The sequence below is a fragment of the Gobio gobio genome (assembly GCF_949357685.1).
Source record: "Gobio gobio genome assembly, chromosome: 7".
In the NCBI taxonomy this organism is placed as follows: domain Eukaryota; kingdom Metazoa; phylum Chordata; class Actinopteri; order Cypriniformes; family Gobionidae; genus Gobio; species Gobio gobio.
Genome location: NC_137103.1, coordinates 50,214,530 through 50,241,787, shown reverse-complemented (window position 1 = coordinate 50,241,787; position 27,258 = coordinate 50,214,530). Strand labels below are relative to the sequence as shown.

The following is a 27,258-nucleotide window of genomic DNA, read 5'->3' as shown; positions in this document are numbered from 1 at the left end:
ACCTTAGAAGACTACAGCGGATGGTCTGGACTGCTGGAAGAATCATCGTCACACCCTTCCCCACTCTTAAAGAACTGGACTCATCCAGGGTGAGTAAAAGCCAGAGCTGGCAAAATCACTCAGGATCCCTCACATCCGGGCCACTTCCTCTTTAAACTGTTGCCATCTAGTCGGCGCTACAGAGCTCTACAACTAGAAGTTTCTTTTCTCAGACCATCTACCTCACTGGGCAATAAACGTGCAATACAGATATATACTGATATGTAGGGGAGCGCGGGCATAACCTAAAATTTTTTGACTTTCTCAGTTTGTGTAAATACACTTGGGGTTCAGAGTATTTTTCCCCCCCACATTAATTTTGCATGTCTAGTACAATTATGTGGTTTTGTTTCATTAATACAGTGAATAGGCTAATTTTTTTCTTGATTTCCCCCGAAAGAATGGAAGTGAAATGGGGGGTACATTGTAACATGACCATATGACAGCTAGAATGTTATCTGATATAATAAAAAAAAATATATATATATATATATATATAAGACAAACTGAAATATTTTGTCAATAAAATACAATGATGAACTTTTTCATATAAATAATGGCATTTTTTAATAATGAAAAATAAACACATTTTTGAGTTCGACAACAAACACACCGCAAAACACAGATATACAGCATATTTCAAAACATAATAATAATAATGAATCATTTCTGAACATTGACCTTTTTTCCTGGTTCCTCAATAAAATTCATAAACGTATAGAATAGAGACAGAGCGCATTTAGGCCACGCCCTGCTATGTGACAAAGTGTACAGCAAACAAGCTAAAAAAAAAACACATATATAAAAATACGTTTTTATAAGCTGTCGACCCCAAAAAAATTAGCGTTTAAGGAGACAAAAGTGGATAAAGGCAATAAGACGTGAAGCATCAGCAGGAAGAATGGGTACATTTTGGGATCCTGACACTCAGTATGTCTCAGTATGCCTATGTGTGCAGTAAACATTTTGTCACTGTTAAGTCAAATGTCAGTTTTATATATTACATTTCCTGTTGCTGATACGTTCCCCTCCAGTGGGCGTAGTTCTCAGTGTAATGTAACATGTGGCGCTCTGTCTCAATTGCCTGTATAGACTTTTGTGCCCTTAAACGCTCGTTTTTTGGCTCAACAGCTTATAAAAACGTATGGGTTTTTGGTTCTGGCATGTACAACTAACCTTGCGTTAGGTTGTGCCCCTCACACACCTTAATACAATGGAAAACAAAGTGTGAAGCCACATCCTGTACCTTTCTGAAAAGTATTGCTTACATGTCAAAAATTTATTTTTAGTTAATCAACTAAAAATTATATTTGATGTCATACAGTATGTTATATAGTTTTTGTTTACTTCTAGTTCTATTTGATTTGTATTATTATTTTGGAATAACCACCAATGTTTCAAAGCAGTGGTTTTTAAAGAAATTATCTTCTTTCTCTTAATTGCACTGATGACAGATATAAAGAGGATCAAGATAATGATACGGCATTAAGAATTACAGAAGAGCTTGTTTATGCACAAAGACAGATGTGTACAGAATTGGATTGTGTTTCAAAAGTACCTTTTCCTGTTTCCATTTCTCAAGACTCTATTCATGCAAACCACATCACACGAACAGGTGTCATTTTTCCATACACGTAAAAGATGAATATACTTTTAATATGTAAAGAATAAACTCTAATATGTATTTTAGAAGCATATACAGTGAGTAGCGTAACTTTATTTTGTATGTTTGTTTTTTTGTGTGTGCATTATGTTGTAATACTTTTAGGGTTGTGACCTGTGAAGGAGGAAAACAGGTTGCTTCACTTCTCTCTGTTTTGTCGTCGAGGGGAAGTGGAGACATTAGTGAAATAATGTCATTGCTTGACGCAGAGCAGACCTATTTCTCAACAGAGTTTAGTGTAGAAGTGTGAGAACTCTTTATTTTCTGAAAAAACTTTATTAACAGCTGTGAAACAGATTCAAAACATTTGCTTATTACATTACTCGAGAAAGAAGAAAAATAACATGCCCTGAAACAAGCAACTAACATTTTTTTTTTTTTTTAAAGAAGAAGAAATTATTTCTTTTATTCAGCATGGACACATTAAATTGATCAAAAATGACAGTTAAGCCATTTATAAAATGTTACAAAATATTTTTATTTTAAATAAATGGCATTCTTTTGAACTTTTAGTATTTATAGTGTACTGTTTTACTGTATTTTTGATCAAACAAATGCATATTTGGCAAGCATATATGAGACTTCTGTCAAAAACATAAAAAATCTTATTGACCCAAAATTTTGAATGGTATTTTATACAACACCGGTAAAATTACAGATGAAAAATATACACAAAAGACAATCTCTAACACCAGTTACTCTGTTCTGACAGAATCTGAAACCTCTGCAAAGTGTTTTTCACAGATCATTTTGATATAACTACGGCGTTCAAAGCATGGGGTGTGGAGTCACCACAAGCACCCCCCCCCCCCCCCAAAATAAATGATGATCCTTATCACCAGAAAAGGATTCACAAACACGCTCTTTTCTATACATTGTAACATAAACCTGCTATACTTAAAAAACAAAACAGAATGTAGTTTCCATGGAAGCGAAGGAACAGTGCACTCAAAAATAAGTGCACTTTTTTTTTTAACTCACACACACCTATGATGTTACAAACTTAGCAATGATCGAGGCCAAGCAACAAAAACAAAAAACAAAAACAGCTGGGAGCATCAGACCAACTGCAACAATAAGCAATTAAAGACATATTAAGACCATTCTATATTCTCGGCATGACCCAAGAAATCAATTAAGACCAGTTTCATTACAATAGGCTTATTTAATCAAAAGTTATTAGCATTTTTTAAGATTTCATTATAACTTTTGACCACAAGGTGTTGCAGCTCCGAACCTTTTTGAGTACCTTCAGGGCATGGTGCCGAAGACACATACCGAGTTTTGTAACGATATGCCAATTTGTTTGTAAAATATAGCATTTTATGACAAAATTCAAAATGGCTGATGCCCAAAATGGCCGATATAGGAAAATTGGGTATTGTTCGACTCGGCATGCTGCACTGAATATAAAAAGACAAGTTTTGGGATTTTTGGCCTGGGTTCAGAAGTTATAAGTAAAAAAAAAAACGATTTTTTTATATTTCCTGTCCACTAGGTGGCATTGCACAGAAACTCTGCAGGTAGCCAGAGGAAGGTCATGTTTGGCATAACACACTCCAAGTTTGGTCAGAATACGCTTAAGTCAAGTCAACTTTATTTATATAGCGCTTTTAACAATGTAGATTGTTTCAAAGCAGCTTTACAGTGTTAAACAGGAAAATAATGCAGCATAATTTTATTCAGCTGTATAGCCATTCTGGAAAAAACGCTGATGTCATCAGTTCATTTCAATTATCATACAGTGACAGTGTGGGCTTTGGATCAATAATTAGATCAGTAATTTAGTTTAAATGGTTAATTTAGTTTATTAATTAGATTTATAGATTTATATATCCTCACAGCTTAAGGCTGTGAGGATATAGCCTCATGTTCGTTCTGGCGGGCACTTTGTCTAATTTGTGCGTAAATGTGCGTTTTTTTAAAATGGTTTGACAAATCGACTTAAATTCCATACATTCTTGTCGGAATGGTCTGAAGTTGATCTGGTTCGGTTTTCTTGAAAATCGGAGATGGCAGAAAATTCAAAATGGCAGAAAAATTTAGCTTCTAGCCCTCACGGTTCAAAAGTTATTAGCATAAACATTAGTGCAACTTTGGACAGTTGGTGGCGCTAGAGGGATTGAGTTAGAGACACTAAATTTGCTATGGTGACAGTTCAGACGGTCCTCTATCAGTGTGCCATATTTCACAAATTTTTACCATACGGTTCTATAGGCTGTCATAGACTCAAGAGCGGAAGAATAAGAAAAAGAAACCGAATAATAATAATAGGAACACTAATGGATACAATAGTCGCCCCTAATAATGACCAAACTAGCATTTTAGTCTAAACTATTTCTTTAAAAGCAGCAAAAGGCTTTTGTACCCTCGCCAGAGAACTTCAGTTGACTACAGTGTCACTGACGTGTGCCTAGTGCTCCCGGAGCTATGAACAGATCCCACTCGATATTTCGACATCGCGCCTCTACCCAGCAGGCCTTTCTTAAAGAGAGAAGTCAGGAGCTGGTTGCGGAATTTCTTCCCAATGAAGGCGTACAAGATGGGGTTTATTGCACAGTGGGTGAAAGCCATCGCCTGCGTGACATACAAGGCCACATCTATATGATCCCTCAGCGTGCATGTGTCCGTCAATATCTCGCCTCGCATCAGGTTGTCTATGAGCTCTGTGATGTTATTGGGCAACCAGCAGATGATAAAAGCCAGAACGACGCACAAGATGACCCTCATGGCCTTCTGCTTTTGGCTGTTGCGCGAGCTGCAGAGCTTGCACATGGTGAAACCGTAGCAGAACATCATCACGGCAAGCGGTAGGAAGAATCCCAAAGTGTGGTGGAGAATCAGTAGGCTCAACCTCCAGTTGTCCATGCTGTCCACTGTCACATTGTCATGACACATTGTCATTTCAATGTCTTCGGACACAAAGGCATCGCGATTGACCATAATGGGAATGGACAAGAGAATGGCGCACAGCCACACCAACGCACACACTATGCCAACCAGATGCCGTTTTTGGTTAAGGAATTGGGTTGCTTTCACGATGGCCAGGTAGCGATCAACACTAATGCACGCCAGCAGGAAGACGCAGCAGTAAAATGTGGCTTCCTGCAGGCCTGATATCAGTTTGCACATAACAATGCCAAACGGCCAGTGGTCAGTGTGACGGTAGACGGCCCAAAACGGAAGGGTCAAAGAAAAAAGCAGGTCGGCTATGGCCAGGTGCATCAGGTAAACGTCAGTCGACGTTCTGCGGTTCTCCATGTAAAACACCACGAAAATCACCACGGTGTTGCCCAGCAAGCTCAGACAGAAGACTACAATGTAGATGAGGACCAAAGCCGTCCTGTTCATATGCTGCACGGTCTCCGAGCAGGGAGTCGTCATAGAGTAGATGTAATCTACAGTAGTAACTTGCATGTTTAAGAAGTTTGGCTGCCAACTGCAACTGCAAGGGGACGAAAAGTTTATTAGGACCAGATTGAGAAGTGTACAAAATATGATTCACTACCAATCAAAAGTTATACTGATATCAAAAAGATATACTCTACAGTATGTGTGGTTTACTGTTTATTACATGTAAACCATTTATTTTTAATGGTTTAAACAGTTATGCAAAGCTGTTTGTTTTAATGCATAATTTTACATTTTAGAGCCGCTTTATAGCTGAATTGAGTTTGCTTCATAACTAATGGACTTTGCAGCATTCACACAGTTATTGAGGACAGTTATTAGAGCTGCTTTACAGCTGAAATTGTGAAATTTCACAATTGAAGATATTTACAACATTAATACTGTTATTTTGTTGCTTTTAAAGCAGCTTTGAAACAAATCATTCTTTTAATAAGGAGCGAGTACACACAAAAAAAAGGGTGTCAAAATTGTACCTTTAGGAGTACAACAGCTTGTCACTGGGGCAGTACCCTTAAAAGGATATATTTGTACCTTTTTACTAATATACTTATATGCACCTTTTAGGAGTAAAAAAGGTACAAAGATAAAAATGTTAAGGGTACTGCCCTAGTGACAAGCTGTTGTACTCCTAAAGGTACAATTTTGACAAGCTTTTTCTCTGTGTGTAGGTATGTCTAAACGATAATTGACTGTTATATTTTGTACTTAAATGCATAAATCTAAAAGAATATTTCAACAATTCAATGAAATATTTCACATTAAGTCATACTGACAAATCCATCAATTTTTTATCTGATTAAAAGCTGAACAAACACTGAATATTTTGTGTCAAGATTGTATTGTCTTACCGTTTTATCTTCTGTGATTTAGCTGAGATTATCAGGTCGGCCTGTCTTTGGTTTAGGAATCATTCAGTGGAAATTATCCGATACTTACTAACTGATTTCTGACAGTTTTCTGAGAATGACTGGGTTGATAACAACTGATTATTACTACCACGTCCCTTTCCTTCCTGCGTGAATAATCAAAAAAAAAATTAGAGCAGTGATGTTATCAGTACTACCATGGTTTCACAAGAAAGTCAACAAAACCAGTTTAAAAACTGTTTATGTATTAGCAGCAAGTTATATTATTGACTCTGGCTTGCTTTTGTGTGATGTAAAAAACCATACACTTGTACATGTGTCCATAGCCATAAAAGTGAACAAAGTTCTCTTCAAGTAGTGACTGCGACCTGGTAGTTGTCTGGCTATTACCAGACCAAGTTCAATTTAAGATTGAACATTGGTCTGGGGAGTCTGCTCTGTATTTTCTACTGCACAAGAGGCGTGATCAACAAGCATAATTCAAATGACTCTGTACGCAATTGGATAGTCCTTCAACCAATCAGACCACAAGAGGCGTGATCAACGGGCATCGATCCATCACTTCTCTATCCGTCATCGTGTTAAACCCGCCAATAGCGCGCCAGGGGGATAAGCCAGTCTGTGATTGGTTCCCGCAAAAGTGTAACAGAAGCAGGATAAATTAATTTACAGGTTTCCAGACTGAGCTGCAGGGCGAAATCAAATTGCCGGCAGATCAGGCTGGGTTTACCCAGTCTAACCTGGTAGTCCTGCCACAGCAAATTCTCATTGGTTCAAAATCCCACATAAGTGTACAGTGGTTTTAGGCATGTGAACAAACTGCACTTCAGGTTCGCTTCAGGTTAGCTCGATTGCTATCACTGGCTGCAACCAAAAAAACATTCTATATAGTATGATTGTGTGTAGTATGGCTGTAATTTGGACGTACTACATTCGCCATTTTGTCCTTATCACATGACTTACCAGCATCAGTTACGTCGCTTCGCCTCCATTCACACAAATCCTCTCCTGTGGCCTCATGGGATGGTAAAGTGTCCATCGTATGCACACTTCAGAATCTTGCCGGAAATAGTGGGTCATCCAGGTACTTTTAACCTATATACACTTTGTGAATTCGGACATACTTCTTTTGTTACATACTGTTTTTTTTTATTTGCCTACTATATATAGTAGGAATGTATCAGATTTCGGATGCAGCCATTGGGAGACATTTAAAGGGTTAGTTCACCCAAAAATTAAAATTCTGTCATTAATTACTTACCCTCATGTCGTTCGACACCCGTAAGCCCTCCGTTCATCTTTGGAACACAAATGAAGATATTTTAGTTGAAATCTGATGGCTCAGAAAGGCCTCCATTGGCACAATGCACTGTACACTCTCAAGACCCATAAAAGGTACTAAAGACATCGTTACAAAGTCCATCTCACTACAGTGGTTCTACAATAACTTTATAAAGCGACGAGAATAGTTTTTGTGCGCAAAAAAAACTCTAAATAACGACTTATATAGTGATGACCGATTTCAAAACACAGCATCATGAAGCTTCGAAGCGTTATGAATCAGTGAGTCGATTCAGCGGTTTGGATCTGCAAAGTCATGTGATTTCAGCAGTTTGGTGGTTTGACACGCGATCCGAATCATGATTCGACTGATTCATAATGCTTCGAAGCTTCATGAGGCATTGTTTTGAAATCTGTCATCACTAAGTCGTTATTCAGGTTTTTTTCCCTTTAATGCTTAAGACTCCAGATGCGCATATGAGCATTTAGAAACAAAATGTATGAGACAGTTGTTGTCAGAATTCATTAGTGATTTCAAATATGAAATTTAATCATGATCTTGATGATAAGGCTTTGGTGAATTTGATGTTTCCAGATTTAAAGGGATGGGAGCTCTACTTGCATGAGTGAATGGCCGCAGAGCGAAATGACTTGCCTTTAAGGGACTTTGGTTTCACCCTTTTAGAGAACAGAATTATTCCTTTGGTATGTACAGTAATAAATCAATCATATCAGTTTGCTGTAGAAATTATGGCCATTCACTACTAAAAATATTGCTCTAGTGACATTCTCTAATTGGAGCAGGGTTATTATTGCAAAATTATGTTTCAAACATGCCATAAGCTTCCTTCGGATTCCAAATGGTTGCATGGTTGAACTTTATTTTTAATGCAGATCCAGCTCACGTGGGTAAGACATTGTATTTGTTCGCTTCATTTCACTGTGGATTAGTTTGTAAACAAGAGACTGGATTTGCAGACAGAATGAGATTAAAAAAACAATGCTGTGGCTTCTGGATCTGACAGGAATGATGCAACACAATTATGTGAGTCATTTTTTTTTAATATGTGATAGTATTGAATTGTTCCGTTTGATATCTACTAATTATGTACGTGTCTAAACATAAATTCCACGCTGTCACAGGCTTTGTGTTTGGTTCATTTGAGTTGGTTCATTGTCCTGCGATTCGTGATCAGACTCAAACATGTAGGGCCGCGCGAGTTCTTCATGGGCAGGGGCTCAAATGTAAAAAAGGATTTAATGTCAATGATGGAAACTGTGATACTCTTTTTAAGATTCTTTGATTAATAAAAAGTTAAAAAGAATATAATGTAATAATATTTCACAATATTAGGCTACTGTTTTTTCTGTATTTTTGATTAAATAAATGCAGGCTTGATGAGCATATATATATATATATATAAAAATTTGGTTTCACTTTATTTTGATGGTCCCTTTAACACATTCTGTTGACTATAAATAACATTGCACCTACATGTCTACTAATTCTCATTAGAGTGTTAGTAGAGTATAAGTAGACTGGTAGGGTTAGGGTTAGAATAAGTTGACATGTTCTTGCAAAGTTACTTATAGTCAGTAGAATGTCTGTTGGAGGACCATCACAATAAAGAGTTAGCAGACATTAAGCAGACAGTCTACTGATAATCTAATGAGAGTTAGTTGACATGTAGTTGCAAATTTACTTATAGTCAACATAATGTTCAAAAGGGACCATCAAAATAAAGTGTTACCAAATCCTCATATTAGAACGATTTCTGAATGATCATGTGTCACTGAAGAGTGGAGTAATGATGCTGAAAATCCAGCTGTGATCACAGGAATAAATTATATTTTAAATTATTTTAAAATAGAAAACCCTTATTTTAATAATATTTCAAAATATTGCTGTTTTTTATCAATGCAGGCTTGATGAACATAAGAGAGTTCTTTCATAATGCTGCATAATATTAAAAAATGGTAATATAGCTAATAAAGTCCTTTCACCTAACCATTTTGCCAGCCTACACTTCACATAACAGGCCTGTAGGAGCCGGTGGCACTTGGGTTTTGTTAACTTTGATAGTTTCATGAAATAGTAAACGGTGTATCAATATACATAAATACAAGTGAATTTAACACTTACCATTAATGCGACTTTTGCTGCTGCATGGTTTTGTTTGTTGTCAGTTAAAATCCATTTTGTCAGTGATGCAATTTATAAAATGAGACAAACCGCAGGAAATCGTTCCACAAACGTTAGTTCGTCTGTCCATGTAATTTTCAACCGATTTATGAATAAGAACAGAAAATTACAGCTTCACATCGCCCAATGGAATTTGAACTTGCTTTGCTAGATCACGATTGGTTGGTGTATATACATGACAAACGGGCATTGTATACCTCTATCTGTAAAATTCTGTTTATAGTAATAGCCATCTGTATATTATATTATATTCATAGTACATATCCACCTGTAAATTCTGTTTATAGTAATAACCATCTCTCTATTTATAGATAGATTTATATATATTCAGTACATATCCATTGCACTTATGCAAACGTTGTATATCCTGCACTTGCTGCTATCGCACTTCTGGTTAGACCTAAACTGCATTTCGTTGCCTTGTACTTGTACTTGTGTAATGACAATAAAGTTGAATCTAATCTAATCTAATCTAATCATTGGTGAATTGTGTAATACTTTAAAATATATAATATATAGATTTGTAATTAAATCAACACATTAGCTCTGATTATGGATGAAAAAAAAAATTTGGTTTACTTTTTTCCCGCGAGGCCACACGCTCTCTGAAAGGACCATATTTGGCTCGAGAGCCGTTTCCGAACCATGGAAAATCTGCAGTCAATCAAAATGCACGCAACCCATAGCAACGCGTTATGGCAAAGCCTCAACAGAAATTGTCCGACTTTTGAGCCGTTTGTTACTATTGTATACATTGTCATGTTATAATAATCACATTTATTTAGTTTTATTGACCACGATATTATCATTGATATTTGTCTGAGAGGGGCACTTTTGATTCATTTTGAAAAAGGGCAGGGGCTCGAGCACCCAAAGCCCCCCCCCCTCTGCACGTGCCTGGGCTCGCACTATCTTAAATAGTGAAATGGTTTGCGGTTATATCAACCGATCGGGCCAGCCAAGTAGTAAAAAATAACATTCCAATTAATTGCGGGTGGATGAGAGATAAATCATTTTGTTTGTTTGATAAAGACATTTTGCAAGCCCTGTGGGCGAATCATTTCGGTTGCCTTTTCACCACATTCATTTTTTTTTAAACAATTCCTCATGTGTAATGGTGCGTTCACAGCAGGCGCGAATGAAGCGTTTCGCGCAAGTGATTTACATGTTAAAAGTCAGTGCAAAGACGCGAATAGACATTCTGCGGTGTGATTCGTGCGAATGAGGCGGTGCGAATTGAGCGTTTATTTTGCCGCAAGTGTAGTCTAGCAACTCTCGGTAGACCTGAGAGCTGGAAAAACCAAACTCTGGTCAGGCCAATCACAGCGTGTGTAGAGTCGGTGGGCGGGCTTAACATATTGACGGCACGTCACGGGAGAGTTGCGGAGGTTCTGCGTGCTACTCGTAAACAAAGAAGCTGGCGAACAGCGGTCTTTCGAATCGGCTTTGGTTGCGACTCTGGAAGACTTGGAGTTAAGCTTTTCTTTGAGAAAAGAACAAAGAACGGCACTGAAGTCATTCTTAAGAAAAGAAGATGTGTTTCGAAGTTTTGCCGACCGGATAGGGCGAAAGTCTATCAACTAACGTTAGCTCGGCTTCACCTTCTTTGCTCTGGTTGGTTGTGGCGCTCATGGCACTGTCCAATGGCGTGCAGAGGGAATTTGAAAGACAACCGTTTATCCTGCCCCTCAGATTGAGCCCTGCCAATGGTGAGTTTCCAGACCCAACATCTTGATGTGGGTTTGGCTTGTCAGGCTAATACATAGATTGATTTCAGGGTGATTGATTGGGACACTTTTTGCCATTGAGAGGTCTTGGAAAAAGTATCCCAATCACCCTGAATTCACCCTATTGAGACTACAAGCTAGTTAAAGCCGGCAAATTGAGCTTATTCGCCATATTTTAAAACAATCCAATGTCAGCCATTTCGCAACAAGACGAGCCGGCTGGCAGAAGCCCCTGCCATGACGCAAATTCGCGTCTGTTGTGTAGTGAATGTCACAAGCGAATGAAGCGAATTTCACGCGCGAATGAAGTGAGTAAACTCAAAATGTTCAAGCGTCCAACTATGCGCAAATAGCACCATTTATTCGCTTCATTTGCGTCTGGTGTGAACGCACCATAAGGAAGCCGAGTCTCATTATAATATACAAAACTGTTATCTAATCATAGCAGTGGGCGTTTACTTCCAAGTCTTCAATGCGGCACGCCCATAAAAACCGAACGTTTCAAGAGCTTGTTACGGCTGTGAATCAAAGACAATGGATCCAATAGCGTAGTGAGAAATATGCTCATTTATTGGGTAGGCACCAGTTCAAAGAAGCTCAATGTCCAAAGAGATAAAGAGAAAACAGGATGGAAGAGACTGCAAACAGCAGACAGGCAGGCAAAACCCTGGCGATGCAGTGCAGGCAGCGAAGCAGGGAATGCAGCGGGCAATGGGCCAGGCGGAATCCAGGAATCCGGAACGGAGAACACACACGGGAAACAGGACGACAGCCACGAACACAACGCCAGGAAGCCTGTAACAAACTGACAGTGATAGTGGGTGAGAGAGCTGCACATAAAGCCTGGTGATAATGTGCTGCAGGTGGAGGTGATGAGCACCGTAATCAGTAACCACGCCTCCACACAACCTCACAAACACAGAGAAGAGAGACCATGAATTGATGAACCGTGACAGTACCCCTCCCCCTAGGAGCACCTCCTGGAGCTCCCAGGAGGACCTACCTGTCGATTGTAATCATCGATAAGGGAGTGATCCAGTATGTCCCTGGCAGGAATCCAACTTCTCTCCTCCGGACCGTAACCCTCCCAGTCCACCAAGTACTGGAATCCGCGTCCCCTCCGCCTAGAGTCCAGAATACGATTTACCGAATAAGTAGGTTCCCCATCTACGAGTCGCGGCGGGGGGGGAACCGGGACAGGCGGATTAATGCGAGCATGAAAAACAGGTTTTAATTTGGAAACATGAAACACGGGGTGAATCCTCCCGTACGCGGGAGGTAGTTTGAGGCGGACTGCCACCGGACTAAGAATCTTGGTGACAGTGAACGGGCCAATGAATTTAGGAGCTAACTTATTACTTACGGAGCGGAGAGGAATGTTCTTAGATGAAAGCCACACTTTTTGACCCACGACGTAGACGGGAGGCTTAGACCGGTGGCGATCGGCTTGGGCCTTGGTGCGTTTACCCACCTGAAGCAGAGTCTCGCAGGCTCTGCTCCAGGTGTCACGACACCTCTGGACGAAGGCGTGAGCGGAGGGGACCGCGACTTCGGATTCCAGACTGGGAAAAGTTGGTGGCTGGTACCCTAAGCTACACTTAAATGGCGAAAGGCCCGTACCTGACACTGGTAACGAATTATGCGCGTACTCAATCCATGAGATGCGTTGGCTCCAGGAGGAAGGATTCTTGGAAACCAGACATCGCAACCCTCTCTCCAGGTCTTGGTTAGCCCGTTCAGTCTGGCCATTAGTCTGGGGATGAAAACCCGAAGACAAGCTAACCGTCGCCCCTATTAATTTACAAAATTCTCACCAAAATTTGGACACCACCTGAGGTCCCCTGTCGGAAACCACGTCCATCGGGAGGCCATGTAAACGAAAGACGTGATCGACCACAGCTACTAATTTAGGTAAGGGAATAAAGTGAGCCATCTTCGAGAACCGGTCCACGACGGTCAAAACGACCGTCTTGCCCTGGGAGGGCGGGAGGGCGGTAATAAAATCTAGCGCAATGTGGGACCAGGGTCTCGAAGGGATCGACAGTGGTTGAAGGAGCCCATTGGGAGGGCGATTAGAAGTCTTACCCATGGCACAGACTGAACAGGCCAAAACAAAATCTCGGATGTCACGAGCCATCCTAGGCCACCAGAATCGTTGCTTTACCAAAAACTTGGTTCTATTGACCCCTGGGTGACAAGCTACATTGGAACAATGACCCCATCGTACCACGTCAGACCGAACTCCCTCTGGTACAAATAATCGACTCGGTGGTCCGCCGGGCGGAGCCGTTACCCCTTCTAAGGCTGATCTAACCTTCGATTCGACCTCCCATGTGAGTGTGGAGATACTGAGTCTCTCAGGTAAAATGCACTCGGGAGTGGACGGGCGTTCGGAGCGGTCAAAAACGCGCGATAAAGCATCGGGTTTGATGTTCTTGGAACCCGGGCGGTACGAAAGAGTAAAATCAAAACGTCCGAAAAAAAGAGACCACCGAGCCTGCCTAGAGTTGAGTCTTTTGGCAGATCTGATGTATTCCAGATTCTTATGATCGGTCCACACGATGAAAGGTACCCCCGACCCCTCTAGCCAATGACGCCATTCCTCCAATGCAAGTTTTACTGCCAACAGCTCTGTTACCAATGTCATAATTGCGTTCGGCTGGCGACAGACGGTGAGAAAAAAACGCGCAAGGATGCATCTTGTCATCCGAGGAAGAGCGCTGGGAGAGAACTGCTCCTACCCCCACCTCTGACGCGTCCACCTCCACCACGAACTGACATAAAGGATCAGGTGTCACGAGAATGGGAGCCGAAACGAAGCGGCTCTTGAGGTTGGTAAATGCGGCCTCGGCTGCACCAGACCACCTGAACGCAGTTCCAGGGGAGGTCAACGCGGTCAGAGGCGCGGCTAGCTGGCTGAAATTGCGAATGAAACGCCGATAAAAATTGGCAAATCCCAGAAACCTCTGTAGGGCCTTACGGGAATCTGGGATTGGCCAATCTATCACAGCCTTAACCTTGTCAGGGTCCATGCACATTCCCTCGGATGAGATGATATAACCTAAGAATGGAACAGACTGTGCATGAAACGCGCACTTCTCCGCCTTGACAAAAAGCCCATTCTCTAGCAACCTCTGTAACACTAGTCTGACGTGCTGGACATGTTCCTGGAGAGAAGATGAAAAAAATCAATATGTCATCCAGGTAGACATAAATGAACTGGTCAACCATATCTCCCAGCACGTCATTAACTAGTGCTTGGAAGACTGCTGGGGAGTTAGACAGCCCGAAAGGCATGACTAAGTATTCAAAATGGCCCCTAGGGGTATTAAATGCAGTCTTCCATTCATCCCCCTCCCTTATGCGGACCAAATGATAAGCATTACGTAAATCCAATTTCGTGAATATGGATGCTCCCTGTAACCTCTCAAAAGCTGAAGACATCAACGGAAAAGGATAAGTATTCTTTACCGTGATGTTGTTCAGCCCTCTGTAATCAATGCAAGGTCGCAGAGAACCATCCTTCTTACCCACGAAAAAGAACCCCGCCCCCGCTGGAGAAGAGGAAGGGCGGATGAACTCAGAAGCTAGAGAATCAGAAATGTATTTCTCCATGGCCTCCCTCTCAGGAGTAGAAAGTGAATATAACTTGCCCTTTGGCGGAGACTTGCCTGGAAGTAGATCTATGGCACAGTCATAGGGACGATGAGGAGGAAGAGAAGCAGCCCGGGACTTACTGAACACCTCCTTCAGGTTGAGATACTCCTCTGGCACGTTTGATAAATCCATCGTCTCCTCCTGAAACACAAAACTAGACACAGACGAACGGGCAGACACAAGACAAGAGGCATAGCACTGATTACTCCAGACCGTGACCATGCTGTGTCCCCAGTCAATCCTCGGGTTGTGCTTCTCAAGCCATGGATGACCGAGGACAACAGGTGCGTGAGGGGAATCAGTGAGGAGGAACGTGATGGTCTCAGAGTGGTTGCCCGAAATAGTGAGTGTAATCCTGTCCGTGGTGTGAGTGATGGTGGGTAATGTCTGTCCATTGAGGGCGTGTACAGCAATGGTGTTGGGAAGGGGAGTGATGGGAATCTTGAGTCGGTGAGCCAGAGAACAGTCAATGAAGTTACCCTCCGCTCCGGAATCCACAAGGGCTTGACACTCGTGATAACCGTCTGCCCACTGCAATCTTCCCGGAAGGAGGGTCGCGGACGAGGATTTCCCCAACGCAGCTCCACCCGACAGTAGCCTCCTCTCTACTGCCGGGCTTGACCTTTTACTGGACACTGGTTGAGGAAATGCCCCGCCGCGCCACAGTAAAGACACAGTCCCTCCACTCGACGACGCTCTCTCTCCTCCCGGGAAAGCCGAGCTCTGCCTACCTGCATGGGCTCGGGTGCGTTGGTGGGACTGACCGTGTTAGCACCAAGGAACTCGTGGAAATCCGGGGTCCTTCTCAGTCGTGTGCGTTGGTTCAAAGACTCGAGACGTGAGTCAACCCGAAGGGCCAGATCCATGAGTCCGTTAAGGTCCGAAGGCAGGTCCACTGCGTACACCTCCTGCTGAACACGGTCAGCCAGCCCATGCAGGAAACGGTCCCACTGCGCCTCCTCGTTCCATCTACACTCTGCGGCCAAGGTCCGGAAGTCAATGATGTAATCGGAGACGGGTCTATTACCTTGCTGGAGTTCGGCGAGTCTACGGGCCGCCTCGCGTCCCGTAGCTGCTCGGTCAAAGACCCGTCTCATCTCCTCTGAGAGTGAGAGGAACGAGGAACAACACGGATCTTGATTTTCCCAGACCGCCGTTCCCCAGCGTGCCGCACGCCCCGTTAGTAGGTTGATCACCAACACCACTCTGGAAGCTTCTGTAGAAAACGAAGTTGGTTGCAACGAGAAAAACAAAGAACATCTCGTTAGAAATGATCTACACAGATCGGGCTCACCCGCATAGCGTTCTGGCGTTGGGATCCGGGGTTCGTGCAGATTGATGTTACTGAAGGGCTGGGGAATCGGCGGTGGTGTAGGTGGCGGCGCAGTGGGCACTCCAAGCTGTTGAATGAGTGTGGAGAGCTCGGACACCTGCTCCGCCACCGCCTGCACTGCCTGGGCTGTACTCGTAATCCTGACGATCCATACACTGATTACTCGCGTTGAGATATTCCTGGAGTTCGGTCACCCTCGCTGGATCCATAAAGATGGTCAGTTCGTTCTGTTACGGCTGTGAATCAAAGACAATGGATCCAAAAGAGTAGTGAGAAATATGCTCATTTATTGGGTAGGCACCAGTTCAAAGAAGCTCAATGTCCAAAGAGATAAAGAGAAAACAGGATGGAAGAGACTGCAAACAGCAGACAGGCAGGCAAAACCCCGGCGATGCAGTGCAGGCAGCGAAGCAGGGAATGCAGCGGGCAATGGGCCAGGCGGAATCCAGGAATCCAGAACGGAGAACACACACGGGAAACAGGACGACAGCCACGAACACAACACAACGCCAGGAAGCCTGTAACGAACTGACAGTGATAGTGGGTGAGAGAGCTGCACATAAAGCCTGGTGATAATGTGCTGCAGGTGGAGGTGATGAGCACCGTAATCAGTAACCACGCCTCCACACAACCTCACAAACACAGAGAAGAGAGACCATGAATTGATGAACCGTGACAGAGCTAGACTCAAAACCAGGGTAGAAAATAGCCTAGTACTTATTCATTATGATGTTTTTGAATTTAAAAAAACCCCATGTGAACTTGGTAAATGGACTGCATTTATATAGCGCTTTCAACAGACCCATGGCCATCCAAAGCACTGTACATATTGCCTCACATTCACTCATTCATACACCGATGGCGGTGTCAGCCATGCAAGGCGCCATCCAGCTCGTCGGGAGCAGCTGGGGTTAGGCGTCTTGCTCATGGACACCTCGACACTTGGCCAGGTGGAACCGGGGATTGAACCACCATAAGAACATCATAAGTTAACCTCAGACAACAGTATATATATATATTTTATCATCTTATGATGACGGCAGTGGCTCAGTGGTTCATGTAGGTTGTATATATATATATATATATATAAAAAGCCAGTTCATGACCCCTTTAATTCACCCCCTCAACAACTGTATGTTTCCTATGAAGAAACGGTTGAAGAACATAGATGTGGAAGTGTGATTTAGACTTGGAAAGGTCATGTAAATTAAATAAATTGGAAAAAGCCATCAGTATTTTTTATGTTAATAGTTATGTCAAGCTCTAAACACTCTTCAAAAAAATCCTTGTAAATTATGAATGATTGGATTCATGTAAATTCATTGGTTAAAAAGACTGGGAGCCCTGAAGAATATTCAGCTCTTAAAGTTTTTGAAATGCTGAAATGCAGTTATTTTAATGAATGCCCTAAAAAAATAATTTCGAATTTGTGGACAATTAGAGCTTTGCTAATTGTAATATGTCTGACTTGGACGAATGTCTTGTTAAATATGTATAAAAACCTTACTAAAACATGTCCACCTTAGCCTCTAGGCTTCCGTTCTGTCTGTCTGTGCACAACTAACCAACTAACAAAACCACATCTAAAAGTAACTAAAAATAAAGTCACATGTTTAAAATGCCACATATCACATGGCACAAAACACAGAAGTAGCCTCAACCGCCACTTTTGAGACATTATCTCATAATAAACCCCTAATTGAGTGTGTACTGATCACCCTTTCTACATTTATTGTGCCACATGATCTGTATATTAAAGAGACATGAAAGTGGTTATAACGATTTTATTTTATAAACTTACAAATCAAACAGTACATCCATTTTAAGTTCTGGAGAGGTTTTGCTATCATTGCATTTATTTAAGGCTTATAAACCAACACATCATAGACACTTCATGAGTACAATAATATAATACCCCTCCAGAATGCCCCGAGTGAAATGAAGAATTGTGTCCTTCATGTAGTACAATTAATGGAGGAAAAAGTACAGTGCAATGCATTTTGAAAAGAAGTATAATGCATTTTGATCAAGTGCATTTTGAACTATAATCTCATAAAAAAAAATAAAAACATCTTGCTTATATACCACTGTACAGACCAGCTGCTTTGACCAAACAAGACTATAAAAAAGCTTTTGAGCGTGCGTGTCGTGCTTTAAGCAATTTCGCTAACTTCAACCTCTCTCCAAACCCATGGCCTATGCAAAAGCATGTGTTTGTTTATTGGCAAGGTCTGTGATGAACACAAGCTCAAGCTATTTTCATGTTTTACTCTATAACATAAAATCAGTAATAGCCAACTTGGTATTTTTTACTTGTCTTAAAAAAAAGTGGCTAAAATGGACTATAGAGATTGTTGGGGACATTAAAAGTTTGGCTCACCCAAAAATAAAAAGTTTGTCATTAATTACTCACCCTCATGTTGTCTCAAACCTGTAAGTCTTTCGTTCATCTTCGGAACCCAAATGAAGATCATTTTGATGAAGAGCTTTCTGTCCCTCCATTGACAGCTACGCAATTGCCACTTTGACGCTTCAATTGATTGTAAAAGATTGTAAAACTAATCCATATGAATTGAGCCATTTGGTCCAAATTTTCTGAAGAGATTCGATCGCTTTATTTGATGAACAGATTGAATTTAGGTTTTTATTCACATATAAACATTCATTAACACACACATCAGTTGTGGTAAACAGAAGCTCAAGCATGTTCGCTTGACATGTGAGAACCAATGAGGTTCATTCTCGTGTTTTACGCACATTTGAGCTTCTGCAAGAACCAATGAGGTTCATTCTCGTGTTACGCAGCACGTTTGAGTTTCTGTAAGAACCAATGAGGTTCATTCTCGTGTTACGCATCACGTTTGAGCTTCAGCAAGAACCAATGAGGTTCATTCTTGTGTTACACAGCATGTTTGAGCTTCAGCAAGAACCAATGAGGTTCATTCTCGTGTTACGCATCACGTTTGAGCTTCAGCAAGAACCAATGAGGTTCATTCTCGTGTTACGCAGCACGTTTGAGTTTCTGTAAGAACCAATGAGGTTCATTCTCGTGTTTTACACACGCTTGAGCATCAGCAAGAACCAATGAGGTTCATTCTCGTGTTTTACGCACATTTGAGCTTCTGCAAGAACCAATGAGGTTAATTCTCGTGTTACGCATCACGTTTGAGCTTCTGTAAGAACCAATGAGGTTAATTCTCGTGTTACGCATCACGTTTGAGCTTCTGTAAGAACCAATGAGGTTCATTCTCGTGTTACGCAGCACGTTTGAGCTTCATCAAGAATCAATGAAGTTTGCTCTAGCACATCAAGAGATCAAGTCTCTTTGGAAAATTTGGGCTAAATGGATCAATTCATATGGTTTAGTTGTCAAAGAGTCAGTTGCAACATGAAAGTAAATAAAGACAGAATTTTCATTTTTGGGTGAACTATCCCTTTAAACGTCATCATGCCAAACAGGTAAACTGCTTTCACAGCCTCATTGTGTTTATAATCATGCTCTCGCAAACTATTCTAATTCGAACTTTCAAGAAAAACTTTAAAGAATTGTGGGAAGCTGAATGGTGGCGGTGTTGTGACCATGGCGTACTTCATGTATAGACTAACTTAAGCTTTTCACTTCTGCTTTAGGTTTCAAAATTCATTAAAAGTTGAGTTCATTTGTGAAGATTATCATGATGAACAACAAGTGTATGAATCAGGTTTTTGTCAATGCTAACGTCCAAGTTGGTCATGAGCTTATTTTCTGTAATTATCCAGCAGCCCAATGGAAAAAATCCTATTGGGTTTTTGTCAATGCTAACGTCCAAGTTGGCCTACAAAAATTTGTCACCACTTTTTTTTTTTTCACCCAATCATGGATTTTTCTCTTTCTGACCAATAGAGGGAGCCAACGCATTATGGCAATTAGCCTCTAGAACAGGGGTTTCCAATCCAGCTCCACAACTGCTTGGAAATGTCAAGTAATCCTGAAGACCTTGATTTTATGAATTAGGGCTGGAGCTAAACTCTACCGGAAAGTGGCCCTCCAGGCACATAATTGGACACCACTGCTCTACAACTAAGTGTAGTTGTATTTCAAGCAAACAAAGAAAGGTGCACTAAGTGTCTTGCAAATCACATATATTGGTCCATTCCCTGGCAGTAGCTCACAGGAAGCTGGAAGTGATTTCTGAGGACAGAGAGGACGACCTGCTAGATCTGGAGAGGGACGTCCGGTCCAGAACACCATTTCTATAGAGCAACTGCAGAAGCCTTCTTCTGAACTTCTCTCCCACAAAGGCGTACAGCACTGGGTTCATGCAGCAATGCAGAAGGCCAAGGTTTTGAGTAGCAAACATGGCGATGTCCACCGATGTCCGTGTGAAACAGCTGAATTGAACCACTTTGGCCCTCAGGAGGGTGTCAACAATCGTGGTGACATGGAAGGGGGTCCAGCACAGGAGAAAAACCACAACCACGGCTACGATCACCTTCATGGCCTTGTGCTTCTGGAAACCGCGTGTGCGGAAGAGCCGCACCACTGTCACGCTGTAGCAGATCAACATGACCATCAGAGGGAGAAGGAAACCCAGTAGATGCCTCATGATACGTGTGGCCAGTCGCCACTCGTCAGCGTGGTCCGTCTCGAAGCGTTCTGCGCAAATAATCTTCTGGGAATGTTCGTCGTAAAATGCCTTGTTGTAGAATGATGGCAAGGATAGCAAAATGCCCAAAACCCACACCGATCCGCAGGCGACCCCGCTGCACAGTCTCCTCTGAGTCTTCCTGGACTCCATAGCCCGCACGATGACCAAGTAGCGGTCCACGCTGATGCACACCAAAAACAGGATGCTGGTGTAGAAATTCACTTCCTTCACCAGGTAAACCAACTTGCATAAAACATCACCAAACACCCAACCATGGATCACGGAAACTGCTGAAAAAGGCAGAATAAGAGCCAGTAACGTGTCGGCCAGCATCAGGTTGAATAGGTAAACATCCGAAGCAGAAAGTGAGCGTCTATTAGAGCCGATGACCCAGCCTACAATCAGATTCCCAGGAATAGCCATCAGAAAGATGAGCATGTAGAAGACACAGAATGAAATGTTGATGGCATCCGCCATAGAGCCGGAGAAGCACATCAGCGTTTTCTCATCCAAAAAAAATTCAGTTTCGTTTAGGTATTCTGTATAGTTTAACTCTTCATAGAATTCACTGAAGTCATTAATCTTCGAGTGATCAGAGGTGTTTGGATCTGTAGGGAAGAACAAATAGCAAAGCAAAATATTATTAATAATTTCACAAGAAATATAGTTTAGTAGCTTAACTCTGTTTAGGGTTGAGAAGTGTACTGTACAATTGTAGCAAATACAAATCATCAAATGATCAAAAAAGCGAACAGTTTTTCATACATTCATATTTTTTTCTTCACCAGTTTTTATTAATGAAATTCACAATAAAAGTAAAAAAAAAGAAAGAAACAAGAATAAACAAACCAAACAAATAAACAAACAAACAAACAAATTAATTAATATTTTAGATTGTTGGGGGGAATCTAACAAATTGGGAATTGGCATTTAAAAAGTTTTCCCACAATGTGACATGCTATCTCAAATTATTTTACTGTTACTATTACTATTTTAAATTGAGCTTTTTACGCCCATTGCATGATGTATTTATTAGCTCATATTAATTGAAGGTCTACATTGAAATATTTGTACTATTAACATTTATTTTTCAAACTGCAGGACTATTTAAAATGAATAAATGATGGCAAAAGATGATTAAACGTTTTGAAGGAAAATCAAAATTTTAACTTAAAATCTTGTTCTTTAATAAGTGTCAACTACTTAAAAGCTTCTTATAAACAGATTTATAATTGACTTCTAAATTAATGATTCAATTAAGATATTGGACTTACCAGTCATCATAATTTCTTTTTTCTTTTTTTTTTTTTGGTCAAGTGCTGAATGTGAGAATCCACAGGATAAAATGTTCGACTTGTGTGCCGAAGGTTCCTTTTATACTCTTTGAAGGTATGTTGATATATCCTGTTACCTAAGTCCTAAAAGTTACCTAAAGTTCACCATCTCCAACCGAGATGCTTCAATTCTTCTTAACGTATTCCCAATACTCATGACATATCTGGAATAGTCCTTTCCCCTTTCACAGGAGACGAGCAGATCTAACATTTATGTCTCCAATATCTGACTGGGATGCAGAAGACGAGGATGTTAGGTGATGTTGCTTTTATGCGGGGCAAGAAAGCAGAAGATCAGAGATGTTTGCTGGGGGAATTTGAAACATTTGAATGGTCACAAGATCCTCACTCGTGTGCAGTCTAAGACATAAACATGATCAAAACACCAAAAGTGAAACTAAGGATCATGTGGACTAAAATCATCCTAAAATATTTATGATACAAAGTCATGAGGCCATTTAATATAAGAATTCTGAAACCCAGTTTCAAAAGATTATTTTGGTTATGAATATTAATAGGTTTCTTTCTACATATAAATCTTTCTACATTAAAATTGTTACATTTAAATAACAGTAACAGTAATAACATGAACATAAATTAATTAAGAGTTAATCTAAGAAAACAAACATACAAACTAATAAATAATTTCACACTTTGTTACATATTGCGTGACAAAAAAACTATACTAACTATACTAAAGTATAACATTTTTGAATTTTAAATGAATCACTGCAATGTTATTTGATACAATGACAAGGATTTAAGAGAATCTGATCAAAGAACTGTAAACATCATGTAGAAAACCCTAAAATACGTAATATGGAAGTGATTTTTCAACATCGGAGGAAAGATGCGTCACATGTTAAGAGATGCGAGGACACACATCATCACTTACCAACATTTATCCAGGAAATTGAGCAACTCTGTCCCACTGGGTTCGTCCTGATGATGCTGTAAACAAGCGTTTCTCACATGAGGAGCATACAATTTCATTTCAAGAGCTATTTTTAAATGCAGGTGCCATTTAGAAAAAAATAAACACAATAAACTGGAGACATCCTGGGTATTTGAGAAAATAAATGTTAACATCTTGGGAACTTCATTTGATGTGGTGAATGTATGGGAAGTTTTCTTGTAAACAAAAATGCAGAGCAATCCTTTAGGGTGTACATTATAAAATATGTGTGTTTTTTGAGGTATTGGAGATAAGAGCAAGAGCTGTGTGAGTACACCTCACTCCCCTCGTCATGAAATCAAAATTGTCCTCTATTCAATATTCCGTTTCACTACACATCACAACATGTAAATAGGAAAATGTTGGCGTTATTTTGTCACTTATTGAGCAGCTAGCTGGAGCCGTTTACCTCCAGTCTTTGTGCTAAGCTAGGCTAGCGGTGTGTGCGTCAGATGAGAATGGTATGTATGGACTTATCTAACTCTTCCTTTAAGGCTGCGGATGTTAGCGTTTATGTTAGTCCGTCCGCATCCCATGCCGTTGACGCTTGTTCGAAATCCGTCTCCTGGTGGTGCGAGTAGAACCGAAGGAGTTACGTTGGTACCGTGACCCGGATGGGAGTGAGGTTTAGGGGAATGTGAGTGTAACAGAGGCTAGCTAGTAAGAGCTGTGTGAGCAAACCTCACTCCCCTGGCCTCAAGATGTGCACTAGAAACCGACGTTAGAGGTCTTAAAGGGTTAGTTCACCCAAAAATGAAAATTCTGTCATTAATTACTCACCCTCATGTCGTTCGACACCCGTAAGACCTCCGTTCATATTCGGAACACAAATGAAGATATTTTAGTGTAAAGCTGATGGCTGAGAAAGGCTTCAGATAGGCCTCCATTGGCATTCAGTACATTAATCCTCCCAAGACCCATAAAAGGCACTTAAAACATCGTTACAAAGTCCATCTCACCACAGTGGCTCTACAATAATTTTACGATGCGACGACAATAGTTTTTGTGCGCAAAAAAAAATCAAAATAACACCTTTATCCAACTTGTTATTGTCTTCCGTGTATGCCTCCACGACGCATGCGCGAGAATATGACGTAGCGCCGGGGTTCGGGAATCCATGAAATGCACACTTAAGCCCCATTTTGAACACTTCGCCGAGACCTAAAGCACGATCAATGTAGAATCCAACAGCTTAGACACGCGCGTCTTCCTCTGCTTGTAAACAAATCCCTTCTGGGTCATGTGTCCGAACGCCGGATCTGCGTCATATTCTCGCGCATGCGTTGTGGAGGCACACACGGAAGACAATAACAAGCTGGATAAAGGTGTTATTTTGTTTTTTTTTGTGCACAAAAACTATTGTCGTCGCATCGTAAAATTATTGTAGAGCCACTGTGGTGAGATGGACTTTGTAACGATGTTTTAAGTGCCTTTTATGGGTCTTGGGAGTGTAAATGTACTGAATGCCAATGGAGGCCTATCTGAAGCCTTTCTCAGCCATCAGCTTTACACTAAAATATCTTCATTTGTGTTCTGAATATGAACGGAGGTCTTACTGGTGTCGAACGACATGAGGGTAAGTAATTAATGACAGAATTTTCATTTTTGGGTGAACTAACCCTTTAAGTGTGTTAGTGTGCCCGCTATTGAGGCAACACCTCATAATAACTTTCAACAATAAGTCATTAACAAGAATTATTACATTATATCATTACTTAACTTGCATTTAAATAGTTACAAAATCATGAAAGTGATTAATATACACTGCCGGGCAAAAAAAGTCGCTGTTTGGATTTAAATAGGCTGTGATTGCAGTGATTATTATGTCTCTAGCATGTTATGTGTTTGGCAACAATTCTTCTAACCCAATTGATGGAGTGTGTAGCTTTTCATTTCTTAAACAACCATGTAGGAAGACACATCACGGCCATATTCCAGGATGACAATGTCAAAATTCATCAGCTCAAACTGTGAAAGAATGGTTGGGAGGGAGCATGAAGAATCATTTTCACACATGAATTGGCAGACCTTAAATTCATTGAAAGTCTTTGGGATGTGCATCACAACATTTATTTCCATCAAGAGGTGCATCAATTCTTGGTCAAGATCTTGTATTGACAATGCAAGAGTCCAGCACTCTGTAAAGTCTCCTCCAGCATAACCCAAAGACTTTCAATGAATATGAGATCTGGACTCAGAGGTGCCAATTCATGTGTGAAAATGATTCTTCATGCTCCCTCCCAACCATTCTTTCACAATTTGAGCTGATGAATCTTGACATTGTCATCCTGGAATATGGCCGTGATGTGTATTCCCACATGGTTGTTTAAGAAATGAAAAGCTACACACTCCATCAATTATGGTTAGAAGAACCGTTGCCAAACATAACATGCTAGAAACATAATAATCACTGCAATAATGATCCAATCATAGACTCTTAAACTTTTATCTATTAAAATCCAAACAAAAAGCAACTTTTCGTACATATTCCCCCAAACTTGAATATTTGTTGCATATTTGAATGTAATATTTGTTAATGTCTTAATGCAAAGTTATTCTAAAGTAAGTGTTAGAATCCTGTTTAGATTTACCTTATTGTCAGTAAGTTGATCAAGTACAATGAGACATGAGCTACAGTTAGACGACCTTGTGAAATTTAACACAGCGTGAATCTGGTCCAGCCCCTTTTGACAAAGACCCTTTCTGCTGTTTTCAGGACAGGAAGAAACATGTCTCTCTGTGAAGAATAAGAAGGTGAGGAATGCAAGATGAGATATAAAGTGGATGTATTACAACTGAATGTCATATAAGTTCAGCATTCAGAACAAGATAATCCATATAGGGGATGAGGGAATTCAACCATCTCAGCAAACAAAATATTGTGTGCAATCAAACGTCAGAGATTTCAATATGAACCCAAACATTTCTCATCTAATTCTTCTAAGCACAATTTATATGTATTTATGTTGAAAGATCAAGTATCTCTGTAAATGTCTAATCTGTAAATAGAGAGACATCCCACCCCCACTTCATTCCACGAAAGTACAAACGTTTTATAGACAGAGAATGGAAAAAGAGTGTCCTTCTCAGATTACAGTGTGTGTTAATGGCAACAAAAAGAAAGAGGTGGAAATTCTCGTCCACAAACTCTGCCTCAGGCTATAATCAGTTTCACCAAAGATCCTCAGAAGCTGATGCATGTTTATTCTACTTGACAAATAAAATTAAAGATCTCCGCAGTGCCACCCATGAATGCCAATGAGCCAAATGAATACGATTTTAATGGGAATATAGAATATAGGTATGAAATCACAATTCTTAAATTAATAGTTAACCCAAAAATGCCCCTTACCCTCATGTTATTCCAAACCTCCATGCTGGCATTTTTCTGTGGAACACAAAAAGGGAACTTTGAAGAATCTAGTCATCTTCCGTTAAGGACACAAAATAAACACAGACACACACAAAAGGTTTTTACTAATTAAACACACTGTCCTAACACGCTGAAAATATCTAAACAGAGATTAAATCTACCATGAGTCTTTTGGGTTCATCAAACTCACTCAAAGTTCAGACAAGACAAATTTTGTCTTAATACAACCGAAGTGTCTATTACATACGGGGCTTAGGCCTACGCTTATTCAACTTTGCAACTTTACAACAAATGGTCTATTTATAGAAAATTCATTACCTACTACACTTTATCAGTATTATAACAGGGCTAAAGACCACACATGGTAAAAGGCATTTTATACATATAATAATCACAACACTGTCCTAAATCCTAAACTTCCCTCAGGATGAGGTACAAAAGATCAGATTTTAGACATGTATTGCTGCAAAAGACATCATTTTCAGTTTTCAGTGATAGCGATCACAGCAGAAGTTTTTCAGTAACTGGACAGTATACAGTAGAGTAGGCCTATCAATACACTCAAACCTGGAAATATCAGAGAATGCACAAAAACAGGGTGATTTCAATAAACTAATACATTTAAATGTTATAATATAACCTCCTAAAACGCAGGAAAACAAAGGCTTTTTTTCATGCCATTACATTTTAGAGCATAATAAACAAGTGGAATTATTTTTTGTGGCAAAATTATTTTAAATTCATATGTTATGCTATGCCCTCTGGACATCAAGAAAAAAATTTATTCA

The 27,258-nt window shown here is 40.5% G+C and overlaps 2 protein-coding genes across 2 annotated transcripts; both read right to left on the bottom strand.

Moving 5' to 3' along the window:
• Positions 1-1,966: 1,966 nt before the first annotated feature.
• Positions 1,967-6,062, bottom strand: cxcr2 (chemokine (C-X-C motif) receptor 2). Its single transcript, XM_079821207.1, has 2 exons — positions 5,962-6,062; positions 1,967-5,147 (listed from the first exon to the last, which is right to left on the bottom strand). Exon 2 carries the CDS (start codon positions 5,117-5,119, stop codon positions 4,094-4,096), a length of 1,026 nt encoding a protein of 341 aa, XP_079677333.1. The 5' UTR covers positions 5,120-5,147; positions 5,962-6,062; the 3' UTR covers positions 1,967-4,093.
• Positions 6,063-17,949: 11,887 nt separating this feature from the next.
• On the bottom strand, positions 17,950-22,381 carry cxcr1 (chemokine (C-X-C motif) receptor 1). Its single transcript, XM_079821141.1, has 2 exons — positions 22,083-22,381; positions 17,950-21,416 (listed from the first exon to the last, which is right to left on the bottom strand). The coding sequence occupies exons 1-2, from the start codon at positions 22,090-22,092 to the stop codon at positions 20,329-20,331; spliced, it is 1,098 nt and encodes a 365-aa protein (XP_079677267.1). The 5' UTR covers positions 22,093-22,381; the 3' UTR covers positions 17,950-20,328.
• Between the last annotated feature and the right edge of the window lie 4,877 nt (positions 22,382-27,258).

Coding starts and splice junctions, on each gene's coding strand:
- cxcr2 (XM_079821207.1), bottom strand. CDS start 5,119: ATGCAAGTTACTACTGTAGATTACATCTACTCTATGACGACTCCCTGC.